This window comes from Cuculus canorus, chromosome 17 (assembly GCF_017976375.1).
Source record: "Cuculus canorus isolate bCucCan1 chromosome 17, bCucCan1.pri, whole genome shotgun sequence".
Classification (NCBI taxonomy): Eukaryota; Metazoa; Chordata; class Aves; order Cuculiformes; family Cuculidae; genus Cuculus; species Cuculus canorus.
In genome coordinates, this window is record NC_071417.1 from 15,494,115 (window position 1) to 15,522,043 (window position 27,929).

Genomic DNA, 27,929 nt, shown 5'->3' on the forward strand with positions numbered 1-27,929 from the left:
CGCCGCTCGGCCCGCTCCCGCCATGGCGCTGGAGGCGGAGGCAGCAGCGCTCGGCTCGTTCCTCGGGGCCTTCCCGGCCCCGCTGGGCCCCGCGGAGCCGCTGCCCTGGGGCGGCGCGGGCGGCGGCGCCCTCAGCAGGGCAGAGGTGCTGGGGGCGATGGCCGAGCTGGCGGGGGGCCTGCTGGGCGCCCGGTGAGAGTGTGGTGCAGATGAGGGAAGTGTGGGGGAATGGGGGGTGTCGTGCGGTGCCCTCTGCGCCAGGGGCGATGAGGGGAGCCGGAGGGGAATTGATGCCCCCTCACCCACGCGGAGGGCGATGGGGGGGAGCAGGGTGGGGGATCTGATGGGGGGCTGAGAGGGGAGGAGGGGGGCTGAAGAAAGAGGAGGGGTTGCTAAGAGGAGAGGAAGGGAGGGGTGAGAGGGGAGCAGGGGGCTGAGGGGAGGGAGGAGCTGAGAGGGAAAGAGGGAAGGCTGAGCTGAGGGCACTGAGGGGAGTGGGGGGGACTGAGGGGGAAGGGGGTCTGAGGGGAGCAAGGGGGGGGTTGAGGGTGAGGGCTGAGAAAGGGGGATCTGAGAGGAGGTGGGGGTGAAAGGAGAGGGGAGTGCCGTGGAGAGTGGGGGAATGTCGTGCAGTGCCCCCCTGGGCCAGGAGCAATGAGGAGACCGGTGCCCCCTCCTCCCGGGGCTGCTGAAGGGAGAGGAGGCTGAGAGGGAAGGGGGGCACTGAAGGGAGCTGGGGTTTGGTGCCTTTCCCCCCCCCCGCACCGGGGACACTGAGCAGACCTGGGTGATGCGGTGCCCTTTGTGCAGGGCACTGAGGGGAGCAGAGTGGAAACCCCACTCTGTGCCTCCCCAGGAATTCCAGCTGATATCTATCTGTCTGTCTGTCTATCTATCTATCTATCTATCTATCCGTTCTTAAGTTTTTTTTGGAGTATATTCTCCTGGCAGATAGGTTGTCAGTAACACTGGGGTCTGTACCTCCGCAGTGATGTCTGTGTGCCCTCAAAAATATTTAGCTCCCGCTCGTGGCGCAAGAGAGATTGAATCGCACTCCTGAAATTGGTGCAATAGGGCGATTCCTTTGGTGAAGTGCCAGTAGTGTGAATTCAGGTCCCTAAGGGCAGCTGTTCAGATCTGCTTGGGGAGGGAGGTGGTGAACTGCCTTCTGCCTTGCGTGGCTGTCAGGTGTAAGAACCAAGCCAACTAGAAAAGCATTCCTCTCCTCTTTGTCAATTTTTCCAGCGCTCTGGAGCTGCCCTGGTGAGCAGAATGTGCCTGCATGGCTCTCATAAGCTCATCTTTTCTCAGACCTTCGCAAGGGTGGTTACAACATGCTGGAAACCACAGCTCTTCTTTCAGTGATGTTTCTGTCATCCCCTGGTTTCAGGTTTCTTGCAACCTTCATCCTTATCAGTTCAGGCTTCCTCTTTAACTCTGCTGAAAGTTTGGATGCGACTGACTTGTTCTGGCAAGTTAGTGCTTCACTAAGGTTGGGATGTCTTGCACTGACGCTCGTTGTGCCCGCTCCCTGGACCGCTGTGGCTGTAGGGCCTGCCTGTTCTAGGTTTTATGGAGTTCCTGCCACGATCTGCTTTCTTTGGGTGTTTGTTATTGGAAGAGGCAAAAACAGGGATTGTGGATAGTCTGAAAATACCTGAGCAGTGAGCTGATTTTGTGCTGTGGCAGTGGGGATAATCAATGAGGACAGGCAGGCAGAGGAGACTGGTTCTGTGTAGCTATGTGCTGAATGTTACCTGGTTACTAGAGGAATGTGATAAAGAGATAGAAAATGGGGTTTGAATTCCTTGTCTCTCTAGGTACCATCTAGTGAGTTTATGTACACTGAATTGTTGTTGTTATTGAAAGTGTATAGGTGACTTTTTAGGTATTAATTGCCTTAAAAATTAGTTCTGTGCTTTATATTTATAGGTGCTCCTGTACTTCATCATTCAGTTAAGTGGTGTGCCTGAACCTGAAGATGAGAAATGCATACAAAAAAAGAGGTTTTTAATTGAAAAAGACCCAGCTGATCATTGTATTACTTAGTTGTGCTTTGACTAAATTGCTTTTGAACAAAACACAGCTGTTGCATTCCTAAAAGAGACTGTAAATTTGTCACCTGCACTAAATCTTTGAACTTTTTGAAGCAACAGTGGTTCTGGATGAGCGCTTTAAAGAACAGAGGAATGCCAGTATTAAATACATACTTACTGTCTTGCAACCCATCTGCCATGTGTACCAGGCTTCCTTTGAGAGGAAGGTAGAGGTACAGGATAGGTTCTTCATCTGTATTGATTTTTAAAGCACCATTTCTGAATTTCATATCTGATAACATTCTGTTGTTCTCTAGTAGGCACATTAAGAAGGGGAAGCAAAGAGAGACTGAGGCTTTTGCAATGCTTTTCTCTCACCTGTCAGTTCTGGTGTTTACACAGAAAGGAGCCTGCCCTGTCGGAGTTGCGTTTTTCACATACCTGCCCTGCAGCCAGTTCTGATGAGACAGCCTGCTTTGTGGAGCTCTTCAAGTCCCCAGCTGGCAAGAAATGAAAAGAAAATAAAGGGAGGGAAAGATAGCTAAAGCAAGTAAAGCAGAATAAAGGTGCTGCAATCTACTTATTTATGTTTCTTCTTACAAAATGTACTTGGAAAACAGATGAGGAAGGTGTTTTTACAAATTCTTGTGGCTGCTTGCAGGCAAAACAGTGAAGCAGTCATGCGTGAAGCTGTGTGCTTGTGTGTAGTGTAGCGTACCTGAAGTGTCAAGTGCAGGGTTCCCAGAAAACTGAGAGCTTGGTTTTGGACTCCTGTGACAAAGAGAAACCATTCTGAAATCACAAAAAGGCTGCAGTTTCCTGTTGTGTAGGCTTTGTTCTTGCATGTGGAGGACCGGTAGAGCCCAAGGTCAAGGCAAGAATCTGATATTTTGAAAGTGCAGGCCCTATTCTCATAATCCATGTACTTAAGGACCAAAACTAAAGTCTCCGATTATGTGAGGAATTGCCGAACATCACGCTTTCTCTTCCACTGTCCCAGGTTTGCTACTGCAGCTCAACTCAAAATGCAGTTTGGAAGGTTAAATAAACTTTTCAATTTATCTGAATCCCCCACATCCGCTATAAAATAGATCAGGGAATGTAAGGAAACTGGAAAATGAAGGATGCTGAAGGCTTTAAGAAAAGGAAAAATAAGAGGGGGGAACGAGACAAAGCATTTAAATGTTTGTGTAAAAGTTGTTGAAGATGCAGAAATGAAGCCAGAGGAGGAGCGAGTTTGCAAGAGGTCACTGCAGCTCAGATGCAGTGATTTGCTGTTGCAGGCTAGCATGCTAGCATCCTAACGCACAGACAGCAGCTCAGTGGAAAATATGCACATTCAAATATTACTGTGTTAATATAACTGGGTTTAACACTGTGAAGAAGTTCTTGGATGCACCTTGCTGATTTCTGGCATCGATGCTTGTTTTGCACTTCCTTGGTCTGAGACTTCTCTAACACTCCAGCAACACAGAATGTATTTTACACAATGATTACTAATGATGAAGGGTTTCTGTATAGATCAGTGTTATTGGGAATTGAGTTGGACCTGCAGTTGTGCTTCTCATTTCTGCCTTGCTGGCTATTTCATTCACACCCACAGAGATGTATGGGTCATGCCTCAAGAGCCCCAAGCCAGTAAAGGTCCAGCAATATCCTTGGCTCATGAGACAACACATGGTGATATTAAGCTTATCTTTCCAGTTGCTTGGAGGCATGAACCTTTGAGCCTTTGCAGGGAGAAACATTCTTCCTCCACCAGCAATCAGGATTGCTGTTGAGAAGAAAATGGTGTAAGGAATAAGGTTTGTTAGATCCAATGGGGAGTTTTGGAATGCTGCTGCTTCTCTTAAGCCTATGCACATCTCATACATGGAAGCAATTGGATGTCTCAGCCTAACCTCCTTGGCTGTCTTTACTAATCTAAAACAAATTATTTTAACAATCTCTGCTGAAGCAGCTAGCATAGCCAAACCCCAGCTAGGCTGGCCAACTGCTTTTGCTTCCTGGCAGGACTTAAATCACTAATCTGGTGAAGCTTTGCAGACATTTCTATTTTGAATAATTCATTTAAATCAGTGGCCCTCCCTGCCTTGTATGAAGCTAAATACGTAATAACATTCTGAAGAGTTGGGCAGGCTTAAGTAAACTTGTTTTGCAGAATTAACCTACGCTTCTGGGTAAGAGCAGTGTGTTCTGCCAATATGGAAATGGGTCAACATGAATGAAGAGTCCATTAGTGACTTCCAAAACTTTAGAAATCCCCTTGGCATTTTATAAAACTGACTTGAAGAACAGGAGATACAGATACATAAATTTCTCCTTTCCCTCAATGGGAGCTGAAACTTGTGTGGCCATCCTGTGGCATAGCCAAAGAACAATGTGAAATTCCAGCAGCCTTCCTGTTTGAGGAGATTTTACTACAGTAACAGCTGGGAGACTGCGGCTTCCTCTCTTGCCCCTTCCCAAATGATTGGCTTCGTTGCCTCAGCATCCTGTTTTGTGTCTTTGTGTTTTACACTCTAATGCTTGTACACAAGGTGTGGCCCTGGCATCTCTATTTTCGATATTTCCCTGCCTTTTGATTATTTAATTCAGCAATTCTTATGTTTGATATTTTCATGTGAAATTAGTGTGAAGAGGGGAAAGAAAGAAAAAAATCTTATCTTGCCTCTGGTTTGCCCAGTCTCTTCTTAGGACTCCCTTTAGTCCCTTCCACTGTGAAAACTACTAATGGTCTGCCTACCATGACCTAAAACTTACTGCTTTGTTCCTAGTTTGTACCGTTTGGTGTATGTTACTGTAATGCACTAATGCACTTGGTAGGAACATGCTTACAGGATGAGCGATCCATTCACTTCAGACAAGAAAGTGAATTTCCTTTGTGATTGTCTGCAAACGGACTTTCTAGTTTTCATGGGACCAGCAGCGCATGGTAGTGAAAGCAAGTGTGGGATTGGCAGCACAAGCCCACTCTTTCAGGAACACCCTTGTTCTCACTGGTTTATGATTAATGATGTTAGAATTGGAAGCCTTGATGAAGTTAATGCACCAGGTGAAGTGACACTTCTGCTGTTTACTAGTTAATTTAGCAAATGGTTTACAAACCGCTCTGGTGGTTTTAGATGGACAAGACCAGCTTGTGTTCTGTTGTGCCTGTTTGTCGACTACCACTCTTAAGCTGGTGGCAGAATGATCCACAGCTGGAGAGAAAGAATGCAGTGCTCACACTGCACATGTCTGGGCAGTAAAGTCTTTGGCAGTTCTGGCCTGCCTCCAGCCGTACAGAGAGGCTGAACAAGCTGTTAATTTTGTGATCAATAAATTGCTTTTCAGAATACATTTCTTAATTTAAAGCTGCCAGGGAATTTTCTCTGTTACAAGATACAATAGCAATTCTGGGATGGAATCACTTTGCCTTTAGCAAGAAAATGTGTGTGTGGGGAAACTTACAATACAGGAGAGAAAAAAAAATGATGAACTGCTGAAAAAAAGATGAAATCTCTGATGAGGTAACTTTTAGGGCTGGCTTGCTGGTCATTGAATCTGTTGCTTTGGTTCTGCTTGGAAAAGTGAAATTGTCTTTCTCTAGGACTTGCATATTTTGCTCTTGTGATCTGTGTGAAATGCCTAGAAAGGTGCTTGCATTGGGCATCAAGATAAGAAATACTCAGTTTTGAAACAACAGGATTAGGGCTTAACTGAAAAGTGGCTTTTGTGGAATTAAGCCTCCCCTGCGCTGTGTGGCTTTCTTTCCTGCTGCAAATGAAATGGAAGTAGCAGGTGACTCTCCATTGCACGTTTTCTGTACAAACTGTTTGATGATGACTGAAGGGCTTCAACAGATGGGTTCTGGATTCTAAAGCTGCTGCTTCTGGTAATTTCAGAAGGAAATATGGAAGAAACTGCTGCATATAAAGATGGAACCATAAAAGTTTGATATTCCATATGTGGCATTGTTTATCTATTGTTTAATTCCATCTTGTTCATCTGGCGTCACTAACACCAAAAACACCTTCCTGTGTGTTGTAGGGTGTCAGGTGTTCTGTCCTTGACAGATATATATTTGTACTTTTCCAGCCACCATCACCTGGAACTCTGGGTGCTATTGTGGTAAATGTTTAGAGCCGCTTGAGTCAAAACATTCTGTAGTTGATTATAAGAATAAAAAGGTGGAAATAAAAGTAGCAGATTGGGGAGAAAATACTGAATACAAGCAGCTTTTGTTTATGAGGGACCTTGTGACCTGCCACTATTTTAGCAATATGAGAGGATCTTTCACTTAGTGGAGAACTGCCAGCGTGTCCAGAGGAGAGCAACGAAGCTGGTGAGGGGGCTGGAGAACAAGTCTTACGAGGAGCGGCTGAGAGAGCTGGGGTTGTTCAGCCTGGAGAAGAGGAGGCTAAGGGGAGACCTTATTCTCCCTACAACTACCTGAAAGGAGGTTGTGGAGAGGAGGGAGCTGGCCTTTTCTCCCAAGTGACAGGGGACAGGGCAAGGGAGAATGGCCTCAAGCTCTGCCAGGGGAGGTTCAGGCTGGACATCAGGAAAAAATTTTTCACGGAAAGGGTCATTGGGCACTGGAATAGGCTGCTCAGGGAGGTGGTTGTGTCACCTTCCGTGGAGGTGTTTAAGGGACTGGTGGATGAGGTGCTGAGGGGCATGGTTTAGGGAGTGTTAGGAATGGTTGGACTCGATGATCCAGTGGGTCCCTTCCAACCTGGTGATTCTGTGATCTGCAGATCTGCACTAAAAACGCTGTTGCTGTAGCTGTAACATGTTCAAAATGGGTACGGAGTCCGCAGTGACCAACTTTGCTCTATGGGCAAAACTGTACTGAATGTGATCTTATGGTGGGACAGAGCCTGTGCAACGAATGAGTGCAAAACACATCTTCCCTCAACAGAAATCAACTGCAGCTGACAAGCTGGAAGCTTTTGAGAGCAGATAGGGCACCTGATCATTCTTCAGCATATGCATCTATATAAATATGTGCACTTTGAAAGGAAAAGAGGATTGCACGGCTGTGCTCTGGCCTGCGATACCACTGCTGCCTTGTTGCCGTGACTTTGGTAATAATACTGAGAAAAAAACATCGTGTAACTGTGTGGGGTTTTTTCCCATTTGAAAGATGACAAGCAATGTGGCTGATACGGTTAGCAATCTCTTGTGGTTCTCTTCATATAAACAGGTTTCCTGACAGTACTGTGGGAAAATGTGTCTGTTTGGGGCAGCGGGGTGTGAATTATTTTCCTTCCAAAAAAAAGTAAATAAAAATTCAGAAGACTTTGTGTAAACACTGGGTGTTTGGGGTGTCCTAGGGAGGTTTGTACCGTTCTCTGCCAGTTCACACAGAGCTTACTTCTCTCTGCTCCAAGTTGCTGTGCAGCAGCTGTTTGGAGTTTGCTGTCTGCTGTACTCCTCTGCTTTTCCAAAGCTTCTGAAAGCTGTGGGCACAGAGCTCAGCAGAAAGTCTGTCATCTGGTTCCAAGCCTTTGGAAAAAGCGTATTATGGCTGAGGCTGTGGGCGCTATGTGGTGGCCAGAGCTTGGATGCTCTGCCCGTACCTATGAACCTGTTACTAGGGACTTCTTCATACACCCTCTGAAATGAGAGTGGAACAGAGGTAGGGGCACCCTTGAACTGTTGACTTCTCTCAGAAGACCACTCTCTGCAAGAGGTCTGAGGATTTAATGACCCAAATAAGAAGTGCTCTTACTAGGGTGTCTGCGTCCTGAGGGAACTTGTGTGTATTCTCTCTTTTCTTTCTGAAGGCCATAATGTAAGGGAACAGTAACAGTTAGGATGGATCTGACATAGATGAATACACTGTAGCTGTGGTGGCATAGCAACGGGTCTTTTAAATTTAAAGAAAATGGAGAACTGAATTGTATCACAGAGGAGAAACAAGGTGAACAAGGGGAGAAGTAAGTTCTGTTCTGTAATTCATGCCAAATATCATAATTGCTTTCTTCTTTGGTGTGTAACTTTATTTTGGCCCACAGATATGAATATCAGGAGAAGCCTTGCACAGCTGCTTTACAATGCTGTCTGTGTCCGGTTGTCCAGAATCTTCAAGGAGAAAGGATGGCATGTAAATCTGTCGTCTTTGTTACTTTACTCTTTAACTTGCAGATTTTATCTATACTCCAGTTTTTAAAATGAGGCTAGTGGCTAGAGGATATAAACTCCATGATCCAGGCACTGGCTATAGGACTTCAGCTGGTGGTGAACCTAAAGTGCCTCATCTGCACTGTTACAATGTGCCTTAATTATTTTTTAGTATTTTGTGTTCGACACACACCCTCTTTGTTAGCAAAGAAATAGCCCATAGCAAAGAAGTTCTTATTCTATTTACTACTAGCCCATGTAGGCTGTGTCTAGGTATTTAGTGTTGCATTTGTCATAGAAATGGGGGTGACACCTGGTTCTTTTCAGACTCGCTGAAGACAAGGTAGCGTCCTTTCTATGTCACGTACCCCACCAGCTTCCCTCCTCTTCCCAACAGAGTTGTTTTCCCACGTAGGGAACAGCTACAGCATTTCTTCTGATTCATGAAGACTGAAGTCTGCTTGGTTCAGCCTGTCAGCAAGGTGTCTTGGGTTGCTTTGAAAGGATGGTTTTGACAAGATGTGATGTTCCTTTTTGCTTAGGGAGAAGGTTTGAAGCCTGTTGTGGTGGGCTTCTACTTTTACACTGGTTGCCATAGGTACTGTGCCTTCTTCCTGATACTCTCTAGCCCAGTGAGACCTTGTGGATCTCAACTAAAGAAGTAGTTCTTTCTCCAGTTATATGTTATGTTAACCCTTGAAGACTGATTTAGAGGATGAAATTAGAACCAGTAAACATCTAAACTGAATGGCAAATGTCACTGCCGTGGAGCTCCATTTGCTGGAGCTTGAGTAAAAATCAGGATTATCAGTAGCAATACTAGTATTGAGAACTTGTAAATGACAAATACGTTCTGTTTGGAGCTGAGTTTGAACTAAATAGATTGGATCTTTTTATTTTATCTTTTGTCAATATGTCAGAATCAACTGCTCAGTGTTGTTGCTGGCTGCATAGCAAGTAAAATCCTGATAAGCAACCAATTTCTTTGTATAGATTTGCGAAACTGTGGGAGTGGAAGTGGAGGAAATGCATAGGAAGCAAGGCTGAATGAGTTGTATCGGTTCTGAGGAATGTCTGAATTTCCTTCCTAGGAAATGGGTGGCAGCTGGAGAAGCTGAAGGATGTGACATAGTAACTCATAAGCATTTTCTTTGTTACAGGCATCCTGTAAGCAGAGGTTTATACTGAACTGGTGAATTAAGGCATTTAGTACGTTGCCTTTTGTTTAAGCTGATTTTTAGGGCCCCAGTTCAGCAAGTCAGGGCTCTGGAAAGCAGAAATCTATGAAGTTTAAAATCAAAGCATTAAGCCCACTTCTGATGCTGAGCTGGAAACCTAGGCTAGATTTGGATTTCTCCTCCAGCATAGCAGATAAAATCTGAAGGTGACTGAAGCTGTGGCTCTCACTGTGCATTTAAATGCATAGCAGTTTCACCTAATATCTTTTGTCTCTCCTCTTGGAACTGAAACCTCCTTTAGCTAAAGCTTCTGACTTTCAGCAGCACCAGCTGCACATCTGATGTTTTTTGTGTTGTTTGTGTTTTAATATTCCTTTCTTTTCCACCTATACAAACACAAATGGGAAGCAGGACTTTTTGGGAAGGTTTGCCATATCCTTTTCAGATGTATTTCTTGCCTGACCTTTTAAAAGGTTGTCTGTTAGTGTCAGAGTGATCATAAGCAGGTATTGTTACTTTTGACTTTGGTAGGAGAGGAACTGACTCCCCTAAACATTTTAGCCTTATAAAGGAAATAAAAAGCCCATTTCTGGCTTCCCTTGGTGTGATCTGGCTGCAGCTAGCACTGAAAGGGCTGCAGACACGTTGCTATCTATTTGAAGTACCAAAATGACTCATTAAAGTAGGCCATCATAGCTACAGAATGCGTAGCATAAAACACGCTTCTGTTCGCAGCCTGCTGACTAACACAATGCTTTCTGTTTGCTGCTACAGGAGGTACTCGCACATGGCTGTGAGGATATGACAAGGCCTCTCTTTCAGAAACAAAATGGCAAAATACATTTCAGCTTGTTGCCCTGGGGTGTAAAACCTCCTGGTCTTTCCTTCCCTGCCCTTCTCTAGGCACAGGACCAGTCATTTCTGTTGAATCTCTGCAGAGACCAGTTGCTTCCACCATTTCTTACTCTGCAGCCAATGGTTTTATGCAGGACTTTTCTAAATTTTTCATGGCAAAACAAAGTGGTGTCCTTGACTTGCAGCAGGTGCCTTAATTTATTATTTGCTTTGGTTGAACAATTTGATACTTTGTCGGTATCAAATCCTCCATGAACGGCAGCTAAAATCCTTTTTATGGATGTCTGTGCTTGTTCTTTATTGTGCTTGTAGAAAATGTCTGGAATGTGTGTTATGTGCTGGAGTTGTCAGTGCCTGCCATGGGAATATAGTGAATATAACACTTCTTTTCTAGTAGACCCATTTTAAAGTTGGATGGGGCTTATTTATTTACAGATTCAAAATCAATATGGCAAGTACATGCTTCTTATAAAGCACCTAGCTTGCATAAAGCATTGAGTCAAAAGGAGAGGGTGTGTCGATCATGTAGCATTATTGTGTTCTAGATGCTTGCCTGAAAGCTTCAGCTGAATCACAAGTCTTGGAGTCTTTTCTTGGCTCGGTCTCCAGTACTAACTCTTAGCACCTTCTTCCTGGGTGATTTCTTTTGGGAACTTCCAGTCAGGAGAAACTGAGTATTAAAGGGTAGTATGTTGGTACTGAGCATGGCCTTTCTTGTGGAGGGACAGAAACTAGAGTCTTAAGTAATCTTTTTGGAGGCTTGTGTGTACCATAAAGCAGAGATCCTGATGCTGTCTGTGGTGAGATGGTTGACTGCAAGCAGGAAATGTTGTGTAGTGAGTAGAAACAAAATTTTTGCATTTACAGACTAGAATTGAAGGTAGCAGTTCTCATCAGAGGAGCTCAAGAGAAGGAGGTACCATCTGTGACGGAAGTGTTAGGCAAGTTTGAAAACATGATTCATACGCTTCTGCCTCTTTGCATTCACGAGAAAGCAGTTGTCTGAGGATCTTACTGAAGATTTGTATGAATAAATATTGAACATGGGATTTCTTCTACTGGTTTATTAACGCAGTTGGAATTATTGATTATGTGTAATGCTAATTCTGAGGTCATCAGTTATAAACAGTGAGGCTGTAGATCAGTTTAGACTAATATGGTCTATTTTGCTTTCCCATCCCTCTCTTACCAGCAGAGGTGTTTCACCACTTCTTGCAGCATCGTTGATCCATGCTGCAGTTGATGAAGTTCTCCAAACAGACTTGACTGAATTTAAGCAGCAAAGTGTGGAAACGGAGGTAGAAGGAGATCAGGAAAGGTTCACCTGTAAGTATACTTTTTCCTTCTTTGGTTTTCCCAGTGGCTCTCTGTTGGAAGAGTTCAGTGTTTTGAAATGTTTCCCAGAATATTTGGTTAGGCTGTCTGGCAAGCAGCAGTGAACAGAATTGTATTTGCTCCCGCTCGGTATCTGTGGGATGAAAGGTAGCTATGCTAGTTTTGTGGGCAACATACAAACGTGATGTCTGGACCTCTGGACCGATTGTGTGGGTTGGCTTTCTGGAAAGGGAAGAGAGTTTCTCTTCACTAGAAAAACTAATGACTCTGTCCACTGTGCTTCCTGAATTGAATTAGTTAAGAACTTTTCTTTTCCTCATTGGGTAATTTCAGTTAAATTGAACTGATTTAGTTCCTGTCTTAGGTTGGTAGCCTCTTATTTAATTGAAGTGCCTTTTTCTTTTTGGTATAGACTGGCCTCAGCTAATTACTCCTATGGTTTGACATTGGCCCTATCACAGTTGCTACTGTGCAGCCATGCTGACACCTTAAATTCATCCATATAACCCATCTTGCTTTTGTCTGTTCTCGGGAACCAGATTTTGGGACCTGTGATCCCTCCACAAACTGAACATCTTGAAACTCCAGACGTTTCTCCTGGTAACTTTCTCAATAGTCTCTGTCTTCATTGACTATTTCTTCTCTCCCTTCCCTCCTCCTTGGGATGCTGAGGGATGAAGAACATGATGTGTTTGTCTTCTGCTGGAAACCTGCATTTTCCCCTGAGTGAGTTGGGGAGACAACAAAACTTAGTGACCGAGTACAGAGATTGACCCTCATGTAACGGATGGTCCTACTGCATTTAGACACTGAAGTGTTTAACATTAGAGGCAATATTAACCTTCAGTCCCAATGCCAGTAACTTAAATGGAGCAGGATGCAGGCAGAATCAAAGATTAATACGGAGGAGTGAGGTGTCTTAGGCAAACGAGTCTATCCTGTAAGGGAGGCTACTCCTCATTTATGTCCCTGGGATGACTTGAAAGGTAGTTAAGTGTGCCCCAGAGGATGTGTCTCCAAGCAGAGCTCTGGTAATGGACAAGATACAACACTTCAAGGCAATGTGAGCCGCAGATGAGGGACATAAGCAAACCTGCCACCCAGGTGAGAGTGCCTGATTTCCGCCTCCATATTCTGTTGTATCTGTTGGTCTGGGAACAATCGCACGGACCTTCAGTTAGTGAAGGCTAGAAAACTAATGTTTAGAAACAGTGAGTAATGAAGTACTTGATAGGGCAGGGACGTTGGTCACAAGCATCTCATGTCTCTGGAATCCTGTACATTTACATCATGCTGGTGAAACTTGCGCAATAATTCATGCTGCTGTTTTACTCTAAAGGACGTAAAAGATGCAGGCATGGGAGTCCACTTTTAAGACAGAGCAGGCAAAGTCAGAGAATCCTTGGATGAGTTCCATCTTGAATTAGTTAAGTTTCCCTTCTCTCTCGCTACTCCTTGTTGACAAACACCTTAGAACCTTCCGTATTCTGATGGTTGAAACCTTCTCTAATTTCCATCTTATATATTCTTGTCCATTTTATAGGTTTGTTCTTGTGTCACCATTGTCATTTAGATCAAATTACAATTCACTGTTTCCCTATCAAACATTATGGGCTTACTATTCAGGTACCTGCACTGCCTACTATCAGCAAGGAAAATCTACTTTAGAGGCATGAATTTCTCTGCACCTTTGGACTGTACTTGTTTTCCCTGTCTTATAACTGCTGTTACATCATTTTAACTGTACAACTAGGAAGAAAGATGTGCTACAGCACAGGATGAACTCTCTCTTCCTGTGTTGCAATAATAACTGTGCAGCAAAAAGTGTTCTTGGAATGAAAGAGAAGTTACTCTATAAAGCAACATATGTCTGTGTGCCTGTGCGAGTAGCGCTGTGTGATGCAGTGTACTACAGAAGAATTTCTGATGTGGAGGTACTAAACTCTTATGTCGGGTTTCACAAGCTTAATGTTTAAACAGTGATGTGTGTCCAAGTCTGCTGGTCAGTGTTAGTCCAGACAGTTTTGAACATGTAAACTAACCGCTGTAGACAAGGCTGCCTGAGATGCTGTCCTATTTAATTATATTTGCCTATGGGATGACTTAGTATTCAAAAGCTTTAATGTCTTGCCCATTCACACCTGCATATTAAGCAAACCAAAAGTAATTTTGGCTAATAAATAGTGATTACTAATCAAAGATCTATGTTTAAATTTAAGCTCCAGGCCCAGAGATTGTCTGATATTGCTGAGAAAAAGAAATGCTTGAGAAACACGAGTTTAGAACTTCCTCAGAGTTCCTTGTTATATGCTAGCTGTGTTAGCAGGAATCAGGATAAAATCAAAATAGGATAGTTTGTGCACTGCAGGGCTTTAGGAAGCATGTTAGTGACCAGCAAATGATTTTTGCAGTATAGATGATCTTTTCAATGCTTTTTGAAGTTCCTTGATTTAGCATTGAGGCAGGGTTCTTACTCAAATAACAAAACTTTAAGTTATTACCTATTCTGAGATAGACTGCACTGCAAAGCTAGGCACGATGCCAAACACCCAACCATTCAGTCTGATGAACTGTAAGTTTGGATTAATTGATCTTTGGGACCTATGCAGGAAAGGATTTGAATGTCTAGCTGGAGCTTTTCGCGCTGTCCACTGGGTGTTCACAGTTCTGTTCTGTAATGACAGCAGGAAAGCGGCAGAAGTGTACTTCTGTCCCTCCAGCTCCTACAACCATGTGTGTTTTGAAAAGATAAGACAACAGCTTAAAATGCTAATCTCTGCAGCTCAAGTATAAGTTGAGCTATTAACCTCAGCAAAACACTCTCAGACTTCCTTATCATTACTGTGAAAGTGGTTCAGTAGGACATAACCTGACCCAAAGTCAGGGTAATGTTTTTTCAACCCTTATGTCCAGGACAACAGTCATATTTTATTTTGACCAGTTTTCTGCTTGTTTATTTTCTTTTATTTAGGGGTGGATGGATGGGGATGCACACCTACCACTATGTCTTGTGCGTTTTGCACATTTGGCAATAACACTTACGGCTAATATGCCAGATGAGGTTTTGGGTGTTTGTTCTGATTTTTGTAATGTAATCACCTACTTGATACGCCTCTGTTTTGAAAGAGATCTAGTAGGTAAAGAAGCTGCTGTTATCCTTTATGTTGTACTGTTTTACATTGCAACTTTCTCTCCATGTTATTCTCGGGAGCCCATTTTAATTCTTGCTGAGTCTGTAAAGGCTGAGCGCTGCTTGTGTGTATGTAGTTCTAAGAAAAGAAACTTGAAGGAAAGACGGGCCAAAAGATGGGCTAAGACAAAGTGTATTGTTTTGTCTTTGTGCTGTCAGTGCTGGATGGAGAGTCGTTGCAGCGCTGCTTCTTTAACAAGCTTTGGGATATCTGTTCTGAGTGGCAAAAGCAGTTGCCGCCACTGAGACCACTGAAGCGGTTCCTGCTTATTTCTGTCCATGCCATCCGTAACACTCGACGGAAAATGGAGGACCGCCACGTTCTGCTCCCGGAATTCAATCAGCTATTTGGTTTATCAGTAAGTCTGGGCAAAACTGGGAAGGACACTTGTTTAGGTTTTCAGTATTCCCGTGAACAGAGTGATCAGTGATCTGCAAAATGGTAAGAATTTGCTGCTGCAAGTTATCTATCGCATCTGTGCTGGCGCAAGGAATTACTGGCTGGGATTGCTAGGGGCTAACTCCTGCACTGATAATGAAGTATCTTGTGACCCTGGGTTTCATGTCATAAGTCATACAGGGAGACACAAGTTCACCTGGTGCTATGTTACTCGAGTTGGTGTTCTTGGGACCAAGATGATAAGAGGTGGGGAGAACAGCAGTTGAACAAGGACAAGTGCGAATTAATAAAGCTGCAATGGAACTACATAACCAACTGCCTGGGGTTTCAATTCTAGGTTATTTTCAAGGATATGAAATGATTAACAGCAAACAAAGAAAAGAATTCCCCTGTGAAGTACTGATTTTCTCCATTTTTAACGTAGGTAAACTATGTTAAATTGCCTTTACCTATGCACAATTGTATGGAAGGAAGCCCAGAATAAAGAATTTTTGCTTGCTGGTACCAGTCTGTGAGCCATTTTGTTTTTGAACACTGACATGTCTTTCTCTTCTTCCCTGCAAAAGGATGACGTTGATCGTGCTTACTTTGCGGTATTTGATGGCCATGGTGGAGTGGATGCTGCCAATTATTCAGCAACCCATTTGCATGTCAGTGTTGGGTTACACAAAGAGATTGTTAAGAATCCAGCTGAGGCCTTGAAATGCTCTTTCCAGGAGACAGATGAAATGTTTCTTTTCAAAGCCAAAAGAGAGGTGAGTGGGTAGAGATTAATTCCATTATATTTAAATAACAAAATAACAGTGAGAACTGCTGGACTGACGGTATTATCCAGAAAATTCTGACAGTAGAGTTTCTTTGAATCACTGACTTCATTAGGAAATTATGATATGTGTAAAGGTTTTCTTTGATCAAAATTTTTTTTTTGAGGAAAAACAAAATGACAGTGCTTACAGGTTCAAGATGAGTGATTGAGAAGAAGTGCTAAGTGGTTTAAATGATCCTGACATACCAGTTATTTAAGAGAAGACTGATGCCTCTGTGCTGAAAATAGGCAGCCTCTAGATGTTCTGTTGTCCTACTTCTTACCTTTAAAAGAGGTTTGTCTCTTCCTGATAATACAGTTACTGTATTCCTCTTCATTGTCCCACCATTAATGTCACAAATGGTTGTAAGGCGAAAAGAAGTATTCTGTGATTTAAATCAGACTCCTCAGTTCTTGAAGCTTATTGATCAGCTTTGAGTCAAGTTGGTATGATGATCATTCTTTCTTCAAGTCTATATAATGGGAAGATGTTTTTTTTACAATACATTTTAATGAGAACTCTTTTTTTACAACAGTAACTGAATATGGAAGTATTCATTGTTAACAATTTTGTGTCTGTCAAAGAGGTACAAAAGAGGGACCAGCATCTTCAGGAGGTCTGACTCACACTAATCTTTGCAGGGAACTTGGGACAGTTACGTTCCATCCTTTGTTGACATCCCTACTGAAATACCCAAGGATAAGGGCATGTATGTGGAGCAAGGTGGTTGTAGTCGCTAGTGGTAGAGTGGGGAATGTGAAAGGGTCTGAGGAGACCTGTGTGCATTGGTGAAATGCTTGTACTACTGCAAGTCAGATCCGCTTTCTTTCTGTGTGTCTCTGGTAAGTCTTAGTCTCCGATCAGTTTTGCATTTAATAGCAGAGAAGGGAGCATATAACAGAGACAGTATTAGCTATTTGCGTGTTAGAATATGTGAACAGTTTGTTTCAAATCTGTCTAATGTCTTGTACCTTTTTTCAGGTACCCGAGTTGTGATTGGCAGGTCTGCTGTGCTGCACTTAGGTGTGATTAAACCTAGATTTACAGTAGTGTAACATAACCTGGTTGGGCTTGTTGCATGCTCACCTACCGTACCTGCTTTATCCTGCAGAAGCTGCGGAGTGGTACCACGGGCGTATCTGCATTGATTGTAGGGAACAAGCTACACATAGCCTGGCTAGGGGACTCACAGGTAATGCTTGTACAGCAAGGAAAAGCCGTGACGTTAATGGAACCTCACAAACCAGAAAGAGAAGTAAGTCTGACTTGTTTTTTTCTCTTGTGTGTGTTGTCAGAATTGCTTCTCTGTCTTGAAAAGGTCATCCCTACAGCTGTGGCCTTTTGGAAGTGCTGACGGTACTGCTAGTCCTGACTTCAGTTCCCGCTCACTGTCTTTTCAAAGTCTGTAGTAATTAAAGACTTTCACAGGATTTCATGTATGTGAATTTAAAACTACCAGTTACAAATTAACTTACTGATTTGAGATTAATAGCTATTTAAAATTTTAGTATAATGCAAGTCTTTCATAATATGGAGTACTGTAATTCAAAAGGTAATGATAATCTAGTAGCCTTACTGGTTTAAAGTATATTGCATTTTGTATGTATTTTAAATAACCAGGTATTTTATTACATGAAATTTGGTGGGGATTAAGTGAGTTTAGATAGCATTGCATGAACTTTTACCTTCATAGCATGAATATTTGTAATATCTTAAGTAGTTAAAGGACAATCGATGCAAATGCTATTGTTACATAGTCTAGTTATCTTGTATTTTATTCCAAATATTTATATATTTACCTAATAGCTGCATGGGATGGGAAGAAGTTGCAGGCAGGGCACTCATCTGTGTGGTGAAGAACATGATACAAAAACTAAGAATTCTTCTTTTTTGTGGGCAAGCCATGGTGTGGTAGGTAAAAAGGTGGGTTGTTTCCAGTGGTCTTAGGTGCATCTTTCCAAGCTAGATCCCAAAGTGTGTGTCCACTATATTCATAGTATTAATATAGAAGCTGAAGTAGCTCTTGGGTTTGGGTTTTGCCTTTTATTTCCCCTCTTTGATTGGATAACAACAAGGTCTGCTGGCTTTCAGTATGAAAATGGTATTCTGATGTTTTTCAGGATGAGAGAGCACGTATTGAGACCCTGGGTGGTTGCGTAACCTATATGGACTGCTGGCGCGTTAACGGTACCTTGGCTATTTCCAGAGCAATTGGTAAGATAAATCATCAGAATTAGGGTAGTTCAGATTCAGTTTGATTAAAACACCACAACCCAAGACTGTATGTTTAATGTAAACGGTGCTTTGCCCATCATTGACCAAATAGTAATCCACTCTTACTGTCTTTGCATCAGGCTACCTTGCAGCTATATAACTTGCATAGCTTGCTGCTATATCTTCTTACCGGTTTTATGGTAAGCATAGAATATTGTTTTATTTTAATGTACTGGCCCCAACAGTCCTAATTCTTCTGTAGTTCCAAGTCTTTTGCTTCTTGTAAATGTCTATGACACTGTGGTGTTCTACAGTAGCTTAACAAATGTAGAGTATTTCATTTGTGGAAGTGAAGGAAGTAATAAATGTTCATCTAGCTTTCTTTGTGTGTCTGAAAGTCTGCTTTGTATTTTTTCTGTCCCCTCTAATATTAATATATCTGTCTCCTGACTGCAATTCAAGTCATCCTCCTTTATATCACACACATGCAGCAATTCAAGGCATTTTAATTGTAGTATTCTGGGATCTTATTAAATGAGCTTACTTTGCTACTCACCAGTTAGGGAAAGAAGAGAAGAAATCCTGGGCAAGTACAGTACCTAACTGTAATGTGTGAGTAGAAGCAAATTAGTATAAATTTGCTTAATACTGTTTGGATCAATAGCAACCCGTGTTCAATAAGTATGTCTTTATGAAACTGCTGAACTAATCCCAATGAGCAGATTGTTATGGCATTGTGCTGTATAGCACTCTGAAGGCTGTACAAGAGGCAGCACTTGCAAAATGAAGGCCTGACTATCTCCTTGGACAAATATATTTCAGAGAGAAAGCTTCAGAATAACTTCCTCAGTTTCCCTGGAAAGCACAAATTAGAGAAACTCCTTAGAACCCCACTGGATTTAGGTAGCTTCCAGATGTTTTCAAAGAAATTAAGGCCTTCTATGCCTATGCTATAGCTTTTCACTGCTCTTGCTGGCATCAGGTACCTCTGGAATACAATCTGGCTGTCCTTGAGGAGGGTAAAATCAGAGAAGAAGTAACTGTTAGCATTTGAGGAAAAAATAAAAGCCTTTGTTTTGATTGTTTGTCTTAGGTGACATATGTCAGAAACCCTACATCTCTGGTGATGCTGATGGAGATTCCTTTGATCTGACTGGTTCTGAAGATTACTTGCTCCTAGCCTGCGATGGATTCTTTGATGCTGTCAAGCCATATGAGGTTGTAGACTTGGTCCTAGATCATTTAATGCAAACCCAGGGAGAGGGGCTTAAAGCGGCGGAAAGACTGGTGGCTGCTGCGAAGGAAAATGGATCCAGCGATAACATCACTGTTCTAGTGGTGTTCTTGAGGGATCCTCGGGACATCTTGGCAGACTGTCTCAGAGACACTAAGAGACTTGGGGCTGGTGACGATGCTCGAAGCTCGACGTTTAATTTCCTCAGTTGTGAGGCAGAAGCCACACAGTGACAGAATCTGCTTAATCCAGAGCATTCAAGTAAGTTCACGTAAGAAACTGCTTTCCACTGAAGAAGCCTCTAAAGCAAGAGGAAAACGCATGCGGAAAAAATATGACAGATGGACAAACATTTAACAGAAAGGCAAGACTTCTTTTGCTGAGTTCCTGTTTGTCTTTTCCTTCCCTCTCCTGTCAAAGAACACTGAGCAGGTGTGGTGATCTGTACAGCTATTTTGTGTCTGGGAGGAGGCTTCTGAAGTGCGTCTCAGGGCTGCTGGTCATGTCCCTCTGCCCTAGAAGTGTTAAGAAACCATAACACGTATAAGCTAATGGGTGAGAATACCCATTTGTGAATTCTGAGTGAAAATCTAAATCAGTGCTTAAAAAGAATGCTGTGTGTTGTATTTAACTGTGGTGTTTCTGGCTTTGGAGATTCGGAGGAGAGAAGCTGTCACCATCACAGCAAAGCATGGTGTGTGGCCTTGTAGGAACAACTCGGTGTGTGAGAAACTGGGTGACACAGTTGTGCTGTGTTAAGTTGCTTTTGTTTTGTACCAAAGATGATATTACAAGGATGATGTGGGCTGAATGCTCCAGAAGGAGACCTAGAAAGCTAACTAGAAATATGACAGGCAAAGTGATAAACATCAGCTGCTTTCTGGTATGCTCTGGTTTGTAAACTGGAACCCAGTATTTAACTGCACTCGATTATTTCTCCCTAACACACGGTCTGTTGGCTGTTTGGCAACCTGAAATGAAAGCACCTCTATTGTTGTATTTGAAAGAGATTTTTACAGTACGTATGCTCTAGCAGTTAAATATGCTCTGCTTCTGCCACGTTTCTTGTGTACTATACAAATGAGAATTTTATTTTTATTCTAAATGTTTATTTGTTTATTTACTGAACTTTACAGGTGGAGTTTTGCAGTGTTGCTTTATTTTGCTGTGGTTTTTATTTAAATTAGATTTTTAAAATGGCTGTGTCCTTATTATCTGGTTTTAAAAACTGACTGCCCTCAAGTGCCTTAAATATTTTGCCCGAGGATCGCTGGCTTCCTATCATATTCTGGTGAGCCAGTTTATAGTGTTTTTAAAATGTGACTTTTTAGTTTCTTTTATACTAATGTTTGATGCACTTAACTGTTTCATTTTTGTGAGTGATTGTAGTGGGAACTAGGTTTCAAGAAAATATTTCTTTAATTGTTGCCAAATCGTGTGGCTTGTACTAAAAGCTTCACAATCTTACCTGTGACCCCCTGCCCCCACGCAAAATGCTCTGGTTAGTAAATGGTAAAGTAACTATCCGAGTCACCATGACTTTCATTTTAAAAATAAATACAGTTCTGACTTTCACAATAAAATTTACTAACACGAGCTATAAGTGGTTCCGTAACGGCTTTTTATTAATAGATGGTTAATTTGGCCATGCTACATGAACTTTTTGGGTCTAAATAACTTTCTAAGGAGATGTGAAGCTAAGGTGAGGATGGAAGAGTTGTAACGAAGGTGTTTAAGGAACGGGTTGATGAAGTGCTTAGGAACATGGTTTAAGGGAGTGTTAGGAACAGTTGGACTCGATGATCCAGTGGGTCCTTTCCAACCTGGTGATTCTATGATTCTGTGAATGTGTATGTCGTGTGGCTGTTACAGCCCTCATGTGATGGAGCCTCTGATTGTGTTTGCTCTCGCCTCGCTAGCCTGGCTAGCAGGACTCTGCAAGATCTGAAGGCTCAGTGGGAAATGCGTTGGTAATTTCTGTATCTAAACAAGGAGTGCTTTACATCTGGCAGCAAGATTGTATGCCTAATTTAGAAGCACATGGCATTGCAATATGTCAGTCCTGCTGACTAAATGTGTTGAACATTAGTGTTGCTTGGGAAGGAAAATTTTGTGGAAGAATTGAGATGGATAAAAGGAAGACTGGAGTAGCACTGTTTGTCTGTAGAGTCTCTGAATTGTCACCTGGTGTGGGGCAAGGCACTTACCCGAACAAGTTGAGATTTTTGTTGATTACTGTGGATGATCATACGGTTTAATGTATAAACTCCTCAGTGAGCTACTATGTCAATGCCATAGCAACTCAGGCAGCAACTTCCGTGTTTTGCTATACAACAATAGGAGCTTTTCCTCTGAGAAGGTTGCAAGCACTTTTCCATCCCATGCTGACCGTCCTAAAAGACATAGGGAAGGCTTTTGTGATGGCAACCCGGTAGGATAGGTGTTAATTTTTGGATTTGCTATCTCCCATCTCTTTGATTTCAAATCCAGATATTCAGTGACATGCTAAATTCTGATGACCACTAGTGCCTCTTTGTATCTTGGAAACAGTTCTCATTATTAATATACTAAGAATCGCACAATTTTATTTCACTGCTCTCGGAGGTTTATCAGGGTAAGGGGGAAGCTATTGTATTCACAAAGGGAGGTGTGAAATGTTGGTAAAATCATAGTATGGTTTAGTTTCTGAAATTTGCTTGTTTTCCTGAAATGTGGAAGGAATAGAGCAAGCCAGATTCTTGGTAATGATCCTGTTATTTCAGCCCTGCTGAGGCAGATCTGCATGACGGAGGAATCAAAGTCTTAAGTCTTTCTGTAGATATTTACAGCTATGTGAGAATATCCTTATTTGTTTCAAATTTGATACATTTTTTTTTTTTTAATGGGAGTTAAGTGAGATGGGCCTGTAGAAGGCTGCCTGTGGTAATAAAAAAAAAGCACTTCTCAAGCTATGCTGTAGGGAATAAATTCTGCTTTTTGAGAAGCTGTTCCCTTACATAGATGTCATTCTGCATGACCTAGTGTCTCATGTCTTTGAAATATAAGTGGCTAGAAATAGTCTTCAGGAACTCACAGCTTTCAGAGGGGGTGCAAAATAGTTCTTTAATTTTGAGAGACTTCTTGCTAGCTGTGAAACGTCTAGTCAGGTCTATAGGGGTTGTAAGTGGGTAAAAAATGGCAGTTTGTGTCCCGTTGTTGGAATAAGTGAATCTTGCTGTGTTGTGTACAGTAAAATTTCACATACTGTTTGGGGCACACTGGTTTTGGAGAGGTTTTGCCTATTCTTGAAACTCTACTTTTTTTGAACTAGAAAACCCAACATTTCAGCTTCGATATTAAATCGGTAATGAAAGTAGAATGCAAGTATGGATTTTGGAAGTGCACTTTTAAAAATACATTGAAAATGGTGATCAGGATGGCCTTGTCCTTAGGATGGCAAAGCAACCTCCCATTTTTTTTTCTTCACTTGTGACTTTGCTGTCACTCTTAGAAGCGACAAGCTACAATGCATGCTATTACAAGCAGTGTCAGCAGTGTGTGTGGTGAGGAGAGAGAGGAAGAAGCTCTAGCAGAAGGCTATGAAATTGAACTAAATAGTCCAAAATACAGTGGTGGAGTTTTGAGTTTATGCTTTGCATGAGCTGTTCTTCTTTCCTCTTAAAGCATTTTGGATTTCTGTTGTTGGCTGTTCTATTCGGTTTTTCTTCCCTCCTTTGTTTAAAAAATAATAAGTAATAATTCTGTCTTGGTGAGAGACTGATCTTGGCTCGCTGGGCCTTCCCAGTGTCACGTGCAATATATTCACACTTGTCCACCAATGTCAGACAAATTTGCCTGTTTCCTTGTTGTCTTTCTGTTAAGCCTTCAACAAAACCGATTCTTGAGTCTAGCCATCATCTTTGAAGCCGTAGATATTAGCTACATTTCAATACAAATGTTCAATGAAAAATGAAAGCATTTTCATATTTTACTCTCCAAATGAATGCCTGCTGCTGCAAGTTAGCACCCAGCATCAGAAGAGTTATTCGTTAAAGGAGTTTGCATTTTTAAAACAGCACACTTGAATTCCTGTGTTGAGCTTCATTGAAAGCTGCTTTTGTCGTTTTGCTTAGTGGGTATCCAACACCTTTTTGCTTATGGGTAATTCTACCTTTCTTTCCCTTCCCTACCCCACCCTCTACAGCAAAGGAACACACCTAAAACAGTGAAGTCTTCTGGGTCTGATATAGACAAGATCACAATTCTACAGATTACATTTGTTGGGGGTTTGGTTTGGGGTGTTTTTTGAGAGTACAGAAATGCAGGACAAATTTTAGAACGGAGGGAGATTAAATAAAATCCACCCTCTGAGTGATAGAGGAGTGAAAGAGAAAGACAGGAATGCATTCAAGTATTATTAATGCCTATTTTAAAAAGGAAGTGGGCTGGAAAAAAGAGCCACAAATGTCAGTGCTTTAGAGTGGAATACCAGTGTTTGAAAGAATTAGAAACACACACATTGAAAAGGCAACACTCAGATGTGGTAACTGTCTTCAAACAGCCAAGGAAGGAATCGCAGCAAAAGCATCTGAGGTGACTTACTGTGACCCCTCAACACCGTGTTGGATGCTAATGCTACTAAAAGGATTTTTCTAGACATCCTGATGCGTACAGTAACGCTATGAGGGAATGCTCCCTATGTGCAGTCACTGGTCACTGTGCAACTGGTGCCATGGGTAAATGCCATCGAGTGTGTTAATGAATCGGTATGGCTTGTGAGCTCTCCTAAGATGAGTAATTGGGCTCAAAGTGGTTACAGCAGAGCTGGCAGCTGAATCATGTTAATCACAGTGACTTTAATAGCATTTAATAGACACTTATCTGAATTCAAAGTCAGATGAGATACTGCTCTTCTTAAAAGCATTTCCAGTGCTATTAGCTTGCTGTCATGCAAAGGCACTAAAATTTCCATTTTTTGCTGGGTGTTGGGAAGAGTGCTTCTCTTGCTTTCTGAATACTGGAGAGAAGTTGGCTGTCTGCACTGGAAAACCTAATTTCAGTTGATAGTTTAGGGCAGCTCTTTGGGATTTGGGATTGAAACTTCCTTCCTAGGCAATCCTTTAAAAACTAACAAAAACTAAAAAAAGTGCTTCCAAAACAAGTGGCTGAGGAATCCAGGTATTTCTAAATGGCGCTGTACAAAAGGTAACCAGCAAGTACCCTCAATCTGTACAAGCCGTAGACAATTGGCTTAGCTGCTCAAAGTCTGAATTAAGATTGCAGCTCCACTCTTTAAGTGAGACTGCTGGTTAAATTACTGGTATTCTCATGGATGCAGGTACCCAGTACACAGCATGAGACGTCGTCTATTTCAGTTCTCGTAATACTGAAGTATCAAGCAGATGTTTTAGGGAGAAGGTGGGGGGCTGTTAGCCATGACACAGCAGATTGCAGATGATTCATATATAATTTAGCTCTACATAAGCCTCAGCTAAATTTCCCTGCTTGGTCCCACAATGGTCCCTTTTACAACTGGGCCTGTGCTGTCAGACAAAATCCTACAAGGAAGTAATAGCCCCTTCTCCCTTTTGAGGAGCAAACAACCGTTGGACAAAATGTCATTCAGGAAGGGTTGGAGAGAGAAAAATGAGCTCTTAAATGAGTGCAAAACTTCCCAATCTACACTATGTTATTATCTCTAAACACGTTTATAGCAGGTCCGGTTGTTTTCCAACACAACTATTCAAATGCAAGGGGTTTTCTGCCGAGCTCTCATAACCTTTAACTGATGGCACCAAACCCAAGAGGCCAGGCCTCTCTACTTCCCTAAATAGAGCCAGTATAACAGTCACCCCTGCTGAGTATTTGTTTTGCAGCACTGACAGGTCTAAGAGCTAAGCCAACCACTTTCTGCATATGTTTTTGTTGGTTTTAACACGTTTCTTGGATCTTACTTTAATGAAAGTTCTTTCTGTTGGTATCAGTCATGTCAGCTGAAAAGTAATTAAATGGAAAAACAAGGGAGTGACTGGACCCTAACACCTCTATGTCACAGATGCTTCTTAAAATGAAGTGGTGGGCTCCTGTGATATCCTCATCTCTGAGCAGAACAGGAAGCTAAAATCTCTCAGAGAATCAGTGAAACCTCTGTTTTTGTGTGACCCAACAGAGCTGAACTTGCAGGTCTTCCCACAAGCTATTCCATGGTCCTAGTTCAGTGTTCTCCGAGCCCTGCCTGCTGCTGCTGCACACAAAAATAAATGCAAGACAGCTGTGTTGGCAGCCTGGAAAATTTAGCAAGATGCAGCTTTTGTCAAACAGAAGAGGACAAAATCAACAGGGAAAGAAATGTTTTCAAGCTTCTTGGAATGCAAACAATGGAATAAAAATAAAAAAAAAGCAGCCTAGAAGAGTTGGCAGAGCACTGTCAGCTTAAAACCACTGTTTTAAGCAAATGAATTTGGCTGCTTTGTAATGTCTGTTTTGTTTTGTTAACAAACTCCTCTCAGTCAGGGTTTCATGTCTTGTTGTTGATATATGCTTTTTAGTCTGGAGCTGAACGTATCTGGGCTTTGTGACTCGTCAGATTGTGATCATTGCATTTTCTCTCAACCATTAAGCGCGATTACTAATTTCTAGGAGACGTTTACATAGCAAGTACTGAACTTAATGATTAAATGGTTCTGGATGCCCATGCATGAGAATTTAATCAGTCTTTCCTGATATAGCAGACCACTTCTTGCAGGTGTTCAAGGCCAGGTTGGATGGGGCTTTGAGCAACCTAATCCAGTGGAAGGTGTCTCTGCCCATGGCAGGGGGAGTGGAACTGGGTGATCTTTAAGGTCCCTTTCAACCCAAACCGTTCCATGATCTATGTAGCGATACACTAAGCATGTGGCAGGTTTGTCATGTTGGCAAAAGGAGCTGGAAGGTGTGGCCACCACTCCCTGCAGGAGGTATCAATCCTTTTATCTAAGGAATGATTGTTTCTTCTGGATGTCTAAGGATTAAGAGTAAGTAGGAAACTAGAGAGAACCTGTGGGACTTTCCGAGGGTAATTAAATGCTGTGATTTCCTTTTTTTATGTTGCCCTTTCTGACTTTTTTGACAGGCATTCTGCTTCATGCTGGATGATTAATGCTGCTTGCTTTTTTCCCGCCCCCCCCCCTTTCTTTCAGCGTGTTTAATAATAGCAAGATGTTTGTTTTGTTGGGGGTTAAGACTTTATACTGTCAAAAATAAAAAAGGCTAGTATAGTTTTAACTTTAAGTGCTTTTAACTTCCTCTCCCGAAAGTCAGTCCTGCTCTGTATCCTTCTTATTCTCTTCCCAGTTTTCTTTTTCTTCCATCTTTTATGTCCTTTTACATTGTAAGCTCCCCCCCCCCCCCCAATGCTGTAAACTCCATTGCTGTTAAGTCGGTTTTGTTGCCGCTTTAAATTTTAATTTCATCTGTGTTCATAGTGAGTGTGGTCTGCTCTTTAGAGGCCTGCAGGATCAGGAAGTAGAAAGTACCATGTCAACTAGGAAGAAAAGAGACTGCAACAACTGTTGTGTCTTTGGCATTGACCAGTATTGAATATGTAAGAAAAAAATCTGTTATTTGCCTGTTATTCCACAGGAATACCTTATTTCATTTTAGGTAACAATAGCTCTCATCCTGAATACAGGACTTCAGAAATATTCTTGTCTCTATTTCCTTGCTCCTGCAGATTGTCTGTGTTTTCAAACATTTGTGCTGTTTAGAGTGGAGGGAAAAAAAGCTTTCTAGCAGCCTGCACCTCTTCAGTTCTCTCTTTTTCTTGCCCCAGCTGACCAAACAGGCAGGTCAGTAACTGCAGCGTACCCCATAACCACAGCATACCCAGTGGCTTGCTAGCCTCTCAGCCAGTGTAATTCCTTGGTGTCTGCTCTGTATTATAACTCCAGTCCTGTGCATATTTAGTGGTAAGTTAGACCTCTTTAACTACTCCTGCTGACTTAAAAAATAGATGTTTGTATCAGTATTAAAATAGTACAAGAGCAAAACTGTTGCTTTAGGCACATTTCTTGCCACTGGGTTGGCTAATGAACCTTGAATGAAAGTAAGAGGGCCAGTGACTTTGAAATAGGAGCAGTTATCCTAGTGTTGTAGAATCGTAGTCCTTATTTATTTTGTATGCTAATCTGCACTTGTGACCCTGAGCAGAAAAGCTGCAGTACAGCAGGTTTTATAAGCTATGACTTAACCAGTTCTGTGGTATCTCAAAACTCTTAAGCTGACCGGTTTTGTGCACAGGTCAGAAACCTGTTGTCGTTGATCATTAAATGGTATGCAGAGTTTAATTTCATTTACACGGATTTTTCTAATAGTGCTTGTGTGTATTATGCTACATTACCATATTTTATATATATATCTATAATGTATGTATGTATTGCATGAGGTTTAATTGTTTTTGTATTGTCAGTTTTGTATTCACACAGTGCCTCATGTATCTATTTGCATATTGCAAGAAGTTGTTTCAAAGCACTGATTGGAAACAGGGGGGATAAGAACTCTCTATTTGTAGGATCTGATGTTTCTGAAGTATTAATAAAGTATAGTGATTTGAA

At 42.1% G+C, this 27,929-nt stretch overlaps 1 protein-coding gene across 2 annotated transcripts; it reads left to right on the forward strand.

The window, feature by feature from the left end:
* Positions 1–27,929, forward strand: PPM1F (protein phosphatase, Mg2+/Mn2+ dependent 1F). 2 transcript variants are annotated; one of them, XM_054082198.1, is made up of 7 exons: positions 1–192; positions 11,373–11,506; positions 14,865–15,064; positions 15,672–15,860; positions 17,023–17,166; positions 18,032–18,125; positions 19,219–27,929. In XM_054082198.1, the coding sequence occupies exons 1-7, from the start codon at positions 23–25 to the stop codon at positions 19,590–19,592; spliced, it is 1,305 nt and encodes a 434-aa protein (XP_053938173.1). In that variant the 5' UTR covers positions 1–22; the 3' UTR covers positions 19,593–27,929. The 2 variants fall into 2 exon arrangements, with proteins under 2 accessions (XP_053938173.1, XP_053938174.1); XM_054082199.1 differs by having other exon boundaries at positions 11,376–11,506.